We start from the raw sequence: 12,144 nt of genomic DNA on the forward strand, positions 1-12,144 counted from the left end.
GGCAGCTGTTTCACTCCCTCTGCTGGTGGGTCTCCACCGTGGAAAAGGAATATGGGACCCTGGAGTATTTGTCCTGCCACCTCAGGCTGCCCTGGAGAGATCCTGTGGGAGCTTCCCGTTGAAGGATTAACTAGGCATCCTGGCTCTTAACAAGAGTAGCCAGGCCTTCTGGGATCAGGCTCCTATGCACAAATAACCCCAATCCTTTTACATTTAAGGCTCCATACTTCTGTATTTCAAAAAAATAGTATTTGTGCCAGAATGCAGATGGTTGCAGTATAAGCAAGTTGTGTTGGCCTATTTTTTTAATCGAAGACCCGGGGGAAAAGCTAATTTGCAGGATACTATAGTGACAAAGGAAGAGAAAATCTCATTACAAGGATGGCGTTGCTGAAGGGACCCCTGCCTCAAAAGGGAAACCTTACCCAGGAAACCTTACCAGCTGTTACCTGCAATATGCATACATGTGTGTACATGCAGGCACACACCTGCTCCCATGGAAACCAGATAAGGGTAAATTCCTAGCAAAGCCAGAGGACTGGCAGGCAAAAAAAAAAAAAAAATCTGTCCAGTATAATTGTAACCACAGTGGATATCAAATCTTGGATTATGTATTTACTTGATAATGTATATAAGCATTTTTCTATATTGTAGATTTTTTCCAAGTATTATTATTATTATTATTATTATTTTTTTTTTTTTTTTTTTGAGGCGGAGTTTCGCTCGTTACCCAGGCTGGAGTGCAATGGCGCGATCACGGCTCACCGCAACCTCGGCCTCCTGGGTTCAGGCAATTCTCCTGCCTCAGCCTCCTGAGTAGCTGGGATTACAGGCACGCGCCACCATGCCCAGCTAATTTTTTGTATTAGTAGAGACGGGGTTTCACCATGTTGACCAGGACGGTCTCGATCTCTTGACCTCGTGATCCACCCGTCTCGGCCTCCCAAAGTGCTGGGATTACAGGCTTGAGCCACCACGCCCGGCCCCAAGTATTATTTTAATGATATTTCACTGAGCATATGTTTTAGCCATTTAGATATTATTTGAAATTTGGTTCTTTCCAGTTTTCATGTTTATAAATGGGATGTAATGAGTATCACTGTGCACAGAACTTTACCCATTTCTGGAGTTATATCTTTAGAGCATAGAAGTGGAATTACAGGATCAAAAACTATGAGCACTTTTATGTTTTCCAGAAAGATGGTACTAGTAATTTTCAGTGCTACTAGCAATGGATGAGAAATTTAATTTCACAGCCTTTGGTGATTTCCTTTAAAATGTTTTTTTGTTTTAAATTTGTTGAGAAAAAAGGTACATTTTAGTTTAAATTTTATTTTTATTCTAAGTGAGGACCAGTTGGGGCTGTGCTTTTTATTCGTTTACTTTTATAACATGAATAACTTTTATAACATTGGAATCTTGGTGTTCTATTTTATAAATTCTTTATATACTGAAAGCTGTTTTTCCTAATTTGCTTTAAGCATTTCCCCTAATTCTTTGCTTTTTAAAATTTCATGAGTGTATGTGTGTGTGTGTGCATGTGCGTGCACACGTGGGTGTTGGCATTTTTTTTTTTTTTTTATCATAAAGTCTTATGAGATGACCAGGTTTTAGATAATAGAATAGACCCAAGAGGGCTGGGCGCTGTGGCTTATGCCTGTCATCCCATCACTTAGGGAGGCTGAGGCAGGCAGATCACGAGGTCAGGAGGTCGAGACCATCCTGGCTAACACAATGAAACCCTGTCCCTACTAAAAATACAAAAAATTAGTAAGGCATGGTGGCATGTGCCTGTAGTCCCAGCTACTAGGGAGGCTGAGGCACGAGAATCACTTGTACCCAGGAGGCAGAGGTTGCAATGAGCCGAGATCATACCACTGTACTCCAGCCTGGGCGACAGAGCAAGGCTCCATCTCAAAAAAAAAAAAAAAAAAAAAAAATAGACCCAAGAGAAGGAAGTCAGAAAGCTGAACATACTTTGCCCCTTTGTTTCAGTTAAGGCTGCCCATGGATTATTTCAGAATTCTTGTCCTTGTAATGTTAGGTCATGAGCCTGCCTGTCTGCAGGCAGGATCACTGCTTAGAATGAAGTGACCTAGGTTGTAGTCCTGACTGAGTGGGAATTTAGGCTCTCCACCTTCCATTTCTTCATCTGTAAAATGGAGGGTTTTAGCAGGATAATCTTGGGAGTGGGGGTCTGTGATTGTACATGCCCAAGGTGAAGAATCATATCAACATGAAGATTCTTCTACATCTCATTGCAGATTTTGGGAAGTACTAGCACAGTGACGCTTCCTGAAACCTTGTTGTTTGTGTCCACGCTGGATGGAAGTTTGCATGCTGTCAGCAAGAGGACAGGCTCAATCAAATGGACTTTAAAAGAAGGTAATTTGGATTTGGTCCTTGGGCGACATGGACATTTGCTTATCTGGTTCCACATAAACATATTCTGGAGAAGGAGAAAACATTATTCATTATCTAATGAAATAAATAAGAAATGAAGAATGGGATCAAAGAGAGGAAAAGGTATTCTGCTAAAAGGATATGTTTATAGCTTTGCTGTGGTTATCCACTAAGTTCATCAGTTAAAGAAGCACGTTTTACCTTCTTTTCTTTTTTGCTTCTATTTAGACTTCATGTTTAAATGGCTCTAGGCTTTTCTATTAATAGCTCTGGCTGGTTGGTCTTTATGAAGACATGCTGCACTAAATTTGTTCTCATGATTAGAATCTTGTAATCATAATTACAAGAAGGTATCTTCTCAACACTTCAAATTACTCATTTGTTTTTATAGAGGCTGAAATAATTGAGGGCTGTAAGATTTGACATTCATCCAAGTTAACCACTTTATTGGGTTGTTATGGTGAGGGGAATAAAGACTGAGCTTGTTTCTTACTTAACCTGCCATGTGTCCATGTTATGGTCTGATCTTCCTAGTGGTAACTAGCAGAGTTAAGCCCTACAGCTGGGAAATTGTATTTGATTTCCAAAGTAATCTTCCTAGATAAAGCCATGCAAATCCCAGGATTTGGGACTTTCAGAGTCATCTATATTATTTAATCTGTCTGGTAATAATTCTCATTTGGCCTGAGGTTTGGGTCTGAGCAGCATTGTTCTCTTTTGTCACTACTCTGTGAGTCATTACTTTCATGAGCCCAGCCAATGTTTTTCCTTCCTTAATAAAGTTGTTCCAAAACAGTATTCTAGATGGAAAAATATTGGCATATGTCAGAAGATCACACATTGTCTTGTGAATTCAGCAATAAAGCTCATTACCATCCACGGATGATGACAGCTGGGGTACCACAGGCCTTCCTGCCCCACCTGCCTGGGCCCTGCCTGGATCAGCAGGAACTTAAAGCAGCCTGAAGACCAGCTCTCAGGAGTGTGTGGCCACAGGAAGACTGTAGAGTATTATATTACAGCCTCCAAGAACATCATCTGTACTGTCTCTCCATCATATTTAAGCCTTTTAATGTTTTTAAAATGAAAACAGAGTCTTTTAAACTTCAGGATTTTCTATTTTGTCCAAAGATGAAAATCAACAAGTCACACGGGAATTGAGAATAACACTTTGGCTGTTGAATGTTAGGGCATGTCTTTCAGCTTCAGTGTTCCCAAGCGGGGCATCTTCACCCTGAGCCACTTTATGCTGCTTTGCTTTCCCCTGCATGTAATGCTTTAAGTTGATTTTTTTCCAGTTCTTCGTTTCTGCAACTAACGTTGTCTGTATCCAACAAAACCGTGTCCTATCTGTCTGTTACTTAGACAAACATAGGAATTAACCTGTTTTCTCCTGTAACTGAGAGCTGAAAGAATTTGCCTCTTTTTTACTCAGTTTAATGTGTATTTAGAGAACCTAGAATGTAAGAGATCCTATATAGCAGCTGTCCTCAACCTTTTAGGCACCAGGGACCAGTTTCATGGAAGGCAGTTTTTCCATGGACTGGGGGAGTGGGGGCAAGGAATGGTTTTGGGATGATTCAAGTGCATTACATTTATTGTACACTTTATTTCTATTATTATTATTACATTGTAATGTAGAATGAACTAATTGTACAACTCACCATAATGTAGAATCAGTGGGAGCCCTGAGCTTGTTTTCCTGCAACTAGATGGTCCCATCTGGGGGTGATGGGAAACACTGACAGATCATCAGGCATTAGATTCTTATAAGAAACATGCCACATAGATCACTTGCCTGCGCGGTATACAACAGGGTTCATACTCCTGTGAAAATCTAATGCCACCACTGATCTGACAGGAGGTGGAGCTTAGGCAGTAATGTGAGTGATGAGGAATGGCTGTAAATACAGATGAAGCTTCGCTTGCTCACCCACTGCTCACCTCTTGCTCTTGCTCTGTGACCTGGTTCCTAACATGTCACAGACCAGTCCACAGAGCAGTATGGGTCCACGGCCTGGGGGCTGGGGACCCCTGTTGTATAGGACACCAAAATGAAAAAGGCAGATCTTGTCCTCAAGAAGTCCATAGTCTAAACCCATGGTGAAAATATAAGAACATAGGACTTCAACATAGCCAAGTCCTGTAACCACTCACGAGAGGGACCAGTGATGTGCTGTGAGCCCACATCCATTTGGAGGGCAAGAGGCTCTGTGAAGCGGGGTGTCGGGGGTGAGCCCTGGTAGGTGAATTGAGTTCAGTTGGGAATGAGGCCTGGAAAAAAGCAAAGGAGGCAGCAGGTCTAGGGTACAGGAGCTGATCCCGTTTAGCAGGAGGTTAGCAGCGTTTCCAGGTAGAGGGAGAGAGGATTACAAGGGGATGTTGAGTCTTACTGGAGCACTTAGGCATTCGTATCTGATTGAACAGGAAATTGGGAGCTATTAACGTGATTGAACAGGTGAGTGACTCAACAGGTGCTCACTTTTAGATGAATCCAACAGCTGCGTGTGGGATGACTAGACAGGAAGCCGACCTGAAAAGTGGGGAGGGATTGGAAGAGTGAGAGGCAACCAGAAATAGAATCAGTAGAATCCAGTGACTGATTTGGGAGGAGGAGTTACAAGACACTTAAAGGAAGAATTAGAGAAATCCAATTAAGGTCTAATAATTTCTTTTCTTTTTCTTTTTTCTTTCTTTCTTTCTTTTTTTTTTTTAGACAGTTTCCCTCTGTTGCCCAGGCTGGAATGCAATGGTGTGATCTCAGCTCACTGCAACCTCTGCCCCTCAGGCTGAAGTGATTCTTGTGCCTCAGCCTCCCGAATAGTTGTGGACTACAAGCATATGCCACCATGCCTGGCTAATTTTTGTATTTTCAGTAGAGATGGAGTTTCACCATGTTGGCCAGGCTGGTCTCAAACTCCTGACCTCATATAATCTGCCCGCCTTGGCCTCTCAAAGTGCTGGGATTACAGGTGTGAGCCACCTTGCCCAGCCTAATAATTTCCAGTAGTATTCATGGTGATTTAAGTCTGTTTTTCTAAGAATAAACTGGAGTGTTTTAGTTCAGCCCCCAGATACCAGTGGCCTTTATTTGTATTTCTGTACAAAGATCAAAGATGGTAATGTGTAGATACCCTGAGTTTTCAGTTTAATTTTAATCTTGTGTTTATAACTAAAGATTTCAAAATTTTTCTAAATTGTCGAAAAATGTATAGCAAGTGAACAAAACAGGCAAAGCCTTTTTTCAGAGAGCTTTCATTCTATTGGGAAAACAGATGGGAAGTGAATTACTTAGTAGTGATGAGAGGCTTGGAGAAAAAATGAAGTGGGGACATGGAATGTTCAGTGCCAGGTTGGGATGGGAGTCTGCAATTTTAAACAGGGAGGTCACCATTGAGAAGGTGTCATTTGAGCAAGAGCCCAAGGAGTTAAGGAAGTCTTGTAGGCAGCTGGCATAGCGGGTCAAAGGTGGAGTGTTCTTAAAAAAAAAAAAAGGTGGAAGTGTCCCTGGCACGGTGGAAGAGCACAGAGTTGATGTGGCTGGAGGAGACAGTAGGGGAGGAGATAAGCTCAGAGATGGGCCAGTCATATAGGGCAGGAGGGACCCAGCACTTCCATTACTTAATATTTACTGTAAAGATGCTTACTGAAATAAAATTTGTGGTCAGTAACCTACATATACACAGTTTCAAAAAGAAATAAATATATTACTGAACTGGTAATCTAAAATGAATAATAGGAAAGTAATTTTTAATCACATAGACATAACATGTAAATGCTCAGACACACACTGACACTCCCCCCATGAGCAAATGCTATGCCCGTTGATGCAGATGGAGACAAGCACAGGATAGTTTACCACTGTAGCCATGGCGACTGGATTTCCAAGATGGTGAACTGTTCTTGGTAGTGTTTCCAACAAAAGAAGTACAGTCTTACCTGCCTTACATAGTAGTTACATTCTGAGAAAATTTAGTATATTATGAAAAAGGACATTTGTGCTTATGTATAAAACAGACTGTAGGCTCAGATAATTAGTAAAGGGTTTTGGCCTGTGAGAGTGTCTGGTAGGACATCAGAGTGGCATGCAGGTGCAAGGCAATCCCTGGTTGTACAGGACTACTAGCATCCCTGGTCCCCCACACTTTAGTGCCTGTAAAGTCCCCTAGTCTCTGTGACCACCAGAAAATACCTTTGTCAATTTCCCAAGCATTCCCTAGGGATCTGTGCCCCTCTAAGGGTACCACTGGTGTAGGGCCTGGTGGCTGCTGTGAGGACATTGGCTTTTTCTCAGCCGTTGGAGGAACCTGAAGCAAGGAGCAACATGCCCTGGTGTTCTGGACTGAGAATTTGTGTCATGCTTCCAGAGCTATTCATAAGCTGAAGCCCTAACCCTCAGTGTGCTGGTACTTGAAGATGGGGCCTTTGGGAGATAATTATGAAGGTGGAACCCTTAGGATGGATGAGTGTCCTTATGAGAAGGGAAAGAGAGACCAGAGCTCACTCATTCTCTCTCCACCATGTGAGGACATGGTGAGAAGGTGGCCATCTGCAAGCCAAGAAGAGAGCCCTCACGAGAACCCAATTTCAGACTTCCAGAACCATAAGAAATAAATTTCTGTTGTTCAAGCCCTCTAGTCTGTGGTATTTTGTTATAGTAATCTGAGCAGAGTAAGACACATGGCCTCCACTTTGCAAGATCAGCAGGTGCTGTGTTGAGATTGGACAGATGGACCAGGAAGAAGCTGGGAGACCAGGCAGGGGTGTACTGCACTAGTCCAGGCAAGGGAGGATACTAGCTTGGGTCTGAGTCTCAAAGAGGGATTCAGAGTTGAATGGAATAAACTTGCTGATGCAAACAGATACCTTTAATTCATCAAACTGGGGTTCTTCAGAATAGAGGCCTGCGACTCCATTTAGCTGTTTACTTTTTTCAGGAGCCAACAAATTGGGCTTTTTTTTTTTGCTTTTGCTTTTTGTGGTGGTTTGGCAGGTGCTTTTGTTCTTCAGCCAAATGTATTGTAGTTTCCAGAAATGTAGGTTTCTTACACCATAGTGGCAAATTATACCTAATAGAGAAAATGAGTTTTGTTTTCTGGAACTAATTTGGGTTGTGACATTTTACTTTAGGGGCCGTCCTTCTTAGCAGTGATTTTGTAACTGTAGCAACATCACAGTCTGTCTTTCTCTAAAATTTCAACAGTGAATAGGGTTGAATACATTTCATCTCTGCACTTTTAGACCAAATGCAAACTGAGAATGTTGCTATCACTTTTTGTTTTAGATTAGCTTGCTTTTGTCTGATGGAGTTTAGAGGACTTCCTTTAGTATTTCTGGGACTGGTTTAGGGCTTCTTGAGCTCACCCTGAAATACTAGTTAATGCTGATTTTTGACACTTGAATCCCCATCAAATTACAGATTATTCTTTAGCAACCCTGCTCCATTTTCTCCTGTATCCTTTCCAATAGTAGGAATAAAGGGTAGGGTCAAATTAGAACCATTCTTTACTAATCATAAAAATATGCAATATGACTACTCTCTTTGCCAACTGGCCCCAGACTCCTGAGATGTCCCTCGAGTGGATGTTCAGATAAATGATAAAACTCTCCAGATATTACTCTAGGTCCTGAGGGACAGCAGGTGAACAAAACAGGACATAATACTGGAGATTTCTTAGGAGGGAAGAGTCAGAACAAAGTTATTTGAAATTTGAAGACAATTTTATTCTCACATGAATGTCTCTTTCTAAACATATGCCTCTTGCCACAGTTCCTCCTTGAGCCGACAGAATCATGGCCAAGCAGTCTAGAAAATAGAGAAAATAGAATGATGCTCTGCTACTTCCCCCTTGATGCACAGGTGGTCACCGAGCCCTGTCATGTAGACTAGGAAGGACCCTGCAAATCTGACTGCTCCTCTCTGGCCCCCTTGCTGGTGCCTTAGCCAGGCTCTTGGCATTCATTTCCTAGATGAATGCAACGGTCTGCTGAGCACCATCCATGCCCCCCACCTTAGCCCTCTCGTTCACTCATCACACTGCCCTCAGACACCCCCTCCAAAAAGACCAGTTGGACCCAGCTGTGACCCTACCCACTGAAATACTCTTGGTGTTGTCTTTAGTGGTGACATCCCACCTGCGCCAGTGTGTGTGGTGTGTTACCCGTGAGTGATGGGGAAAGGAAAATAGGGAGCATGAGCATCATCCATGATGGGTTGGCCATTTCAACAACTGGCCCTTCACCACTGCTAGTTTGAGACGTGCTGCTCCACAGGGTCAGGTCTAAGCTTCTTAGTGCATGTGCGAGGCTATTTGTGGTCTCTCACCCACCCCCCCAACTCCCTGGGCTCCCTCCCCTCCCCAGCAGGTGCCCTACTGGCAGCCATGTAACTCCTTACCAGGCCTTAGAGACCTTTGGCCTTTGCTCATGCTTCCTTTCCACCAGCAGCCTACAGTGTTGGACAAACTCACGTTCATCTGTGAAGACCCCTTCGCAGGCTACCTCCCTGGCTTCTCAAGCAGGGTGGGCCCCTTCTTTGGGTTCGGGAGGTGCTTTGCTGCACCCTCTGTTGTGGCACTTCTGGCTTGTGTTGTAAATTTTTGTTCTCATTTGCTTCCTAGTGGATTTCTACCTCCTTGCTGGGGCTCTGGGCAGCCAGGATGCTCAGTAAGTGTCTGAGGCACCTGATGCTGACTTGGGTCCCAGAACTCTTCTGCCTGGACGTCTTCTGGGAGTCCTGAGAAACAGATGGGGCTTGCCTGCCTTCTCAGGATGAATCATTTGTTGCTTGTATCATAGTCATGACAGTTTCCAGTTCTAGTTTCTGATCTTGGGTTTTGCATGGCTTTTGGCAGTTTTTCTGTCCTGTGCTTTAGGCAGTGTGTATGTTACTCTGGAAGAGTTGGACATCTGTCTTTAAAAGTGCAATGGAAACAGTTGGAGGGGAAATTGTGAAAAGTGATGATGTTTTGCTCATAGGTCTAACCTGTTTTCTCTCAAAGACTTTTCTAGGCTTACAATATGCATCATCTACCTTTCTACCTCATTGCTTAAGTATAAGAAAGTTGTTTCTTTCCTCTCTGTTGTGAAGGATTGAAAATTAAGTTTTATGAGAGAAGCCTGTTTTTGCTTTCGAGCATCTTGAAAATGTGTTGGTTCTTTCTTTTTTTTGTATTTTACTTTTAAACATAGAAGGTTTAAAACATACCCAAATGTAGAAATATTATATAAAGAACCCCCATATACCCATCACTCAACTTTGACAGGGACCGGCTCTATCTAGCCTTGTTCACCTGTGCCCCCACTCACTTTCCTCCCTTATTTTTGGGGCTCACTTCAGAGTAATGCATCTCTCATTTCGGATGGCTCCTCTTAGCAGCTGCCACACATGTAGTGTAGATCTCAGCTCCAATGGGTTGTCTTTGCAGCATTGGTTGGCGTGTGTTTGAATGTGGTTGTGATTGTTGAAGTACAGGGATAAAGTGCATTATTTTGGCTGTGACTTAGTCCCTATCCCTTGGTTCACCTTTGAGTGTCTGGTTTGATGGCACCTCCTCACTCAGGAATGAATTCTGTGAAGTTCTGGCATCCTGAGAGGCACTTGGACATAGGCTGTAGTGTTGAATTGTCTTCAGTGCCTTCATGATTGATTATAATGTTCAGTGTGTGTTTTTCGGCCTGAGTTACTTCTGCCAAGATGGAGATAAATGAGAACACAGTAAAATTCAGCTGCCTTTAGTACGGGCAGTTTTCTGGATTACTTGGTCATTTCTACATGATCGTCTTTGTCAAATGTAATATTTCATGACTTACAGAGGTTACCTCTGAAGAAAACTTGTTACATCCTTTTCCAGTTCTGATGGATTAGAATTTGAGGAGCCTTTGATTAGATGCCTTTAAAAAAAATGCTTTCCTCATGAAAGCTGAACTGTAAAGAATGTCTGAGACTTTCTCTCTTACAATTTGGACCTAACAGCTTTAATGGGAGTTTATGGCTTAGGTTAATGAAGTGCTTTTTCTCTGGAGGGAAGGAATGGGCTGCCATTGAGGAGAAGTAGTCCCTAATTGGGTCACTCGAATGAATGAAACATATTTGGGAAACTGAAGGTTTGAGTTAAGGGAGGGTGAATGACTTTGTTTCTGCCGGTAATTTTTTTTTTTTTTAAATAAGAAAACAGAACCTTAAGCACATTCTTGAGAAAATAGCAGTTGTTTACCTCATTCAGGCTATGCCTTTCTAGTTTCACTGTTACCTGTCAGCCAGGGTTAAAATCTCCTTATCATCTTTAACTCATTCCTTTCTCTCACTGTGTTTATCTGGACAGGGCTCAGGTTTTGCTGACACTCTTCCCTCCTGCCTGCCAAGGTGGAGATAAACGAGAACACAGTAGAATTCAGCAGCCTTAACAGAGAACCCAGCTGAAACGGTTCTGACTCCTCTCCCCTGTCCTCCCTCCTCCCGAGCTCAGGTCTGTCTGGGGCTGCTGCAGCACCTTTGTGATTCCTTCTCCCTATTTTCCTTCATTTTGTGCCCCAATGCCCACCTGTCTAACTTGCCTTCAGAGGACTCGTACAGGTTGAATATCCCTTTACCTGAAATGCTTGGGACCTGAAGTGTTTCTGATTTTGGATTTTTTTCAGGTTTGGAATATTTGCATTAGATTTACCAGTTGAACATTTCAAATTGGAAAATCTGAAATCTAAAATGTTCCAGTGAGGATTTCCTTTGTGCATCACGTTGGTGTTCAGTGTTCAAATTTTGGAACATTTGAGATTTTGGATTTTCAGGTTTGGGATGCTCACCCTGTATCACATTTCTCTTTTTCTCAGAAGCTTCCAATTGGACCATAGTGCCCAACATTCCATATCACAGTTTTCAAGGCTTTCTTCCCCATGCAGCCTCATTTGTGTTGTTTCTCAGGAGGAACACGTTACACTTCCTAAGCCTGCGTCCTCCGTCCTGCGAACACAGTGATGGTTTTTCACTCATGTTGTCTTGTCATCCCCGTGCTCGGGGCCGGCTGCTTTTATGGGGGTTTTCTGCTCGAGTATTCTGGCTCCACCTAGGAAAGCCTGTGGTGCATACCCCTCGTTCTAGCAGTTCATTATGTATTGTTCATATATATTAGCTTCGTAATTCAAGTCATAAGCTCCTTTCTTTATCCTGCATGGCACTTAACAGAGAATCCAGCTGGAGTAGATGTGTGACAGTTGTTTCTGAGATGTGCTTGGTACATCTCAACAGAAAATTACTAGTAGTTGGACTACTTTACTGATAAAGTCCTCTTCCTCCTGGCGGAGTAATGAGGGAGCGTGCATGTAGAGGATTACACAGACTATACAGCACTTGAGACTTCATCCCTGCTTGTTGGTCCTTAAATACCTTTCAAAAGGGCCAACCCAGAATATTTAAAATCACTGCTAGATGTACACTTAGAAGGGACTGGTTTGGAGACTTTCTAACTGTGTGGCAGTTTTTTTTTTTTTTTGAGATGGAGTCTCGCACTGTTGTCTGGGCTGGGGTGCAATGGCATCATCTCAGTTCACTGCGACCTCCGCCTCCCAGGTTCACACATTTCTCCTGTCTCAGCCTCCTGAATAGCTGGGATTATAGGCGCCTACCACCACACCTAGCTAATTTTTTGTATTTTTAGTAAAGACAGGGTTTCACTGTCTTGGCCAGACTTTGGTCTTGAACTCCTGACCTTGTGATCCACCCTCATCAGCCTCCCAAAGTGCTGG

At 42.9% G+C, this 12,144-nt stretch overlaps 1 protein-coding gene across 3 annotated transcripts in view; it reads left to right on the forward strand.

The window, feature by feature from the left end:
• The window catches only part of ERN1 (endoplasmic reticulum to nucleus signaling 1), a 93,917-nt gene that overhangs the window by 31,512 nt on the left and 50,261 nt on the right, over nucleotides 1-12,144 (forward strand). For 2 of the 3 annotated variants that reach the window (XR_001107717.2, XM_012453891.2), the window contains exon 2: nucleotides 2,265-2,385. Coding sequence is in view for 1 of the 3 variants with exons in the window: in XM_012453891.2 (XP_012309314.2) it covers nucleotides 2,265-2,385 (121 nt within the window). In the remaining 2 variants the exon portion in view is untranslated. Of the gene's footprint in view, nucleotides 1-2,264; nucleotides 2,386-12,144 lie in introns of those variants that run through there. The other variant, XM_012453892.2, reaches the window with a different exon arrangement.

This window comes from Aotus nancymaae, unplaced genomic scaffold, assembly GCF_030222135.1.
Source record: "Aotus nancymaae isolate 86718 unplaced genomic scaffold, 86718_ANA_hifiasm-v0.15.2.pri h1tg000089l, whole genome shotgun sequence".
Taxonomy (NCBI): domain Eukaryota; kingdom Metazoa; phylum Chordata; class Mammalia; order Primates; family Aotidae; genus Aotus; species Aotus nancymaae.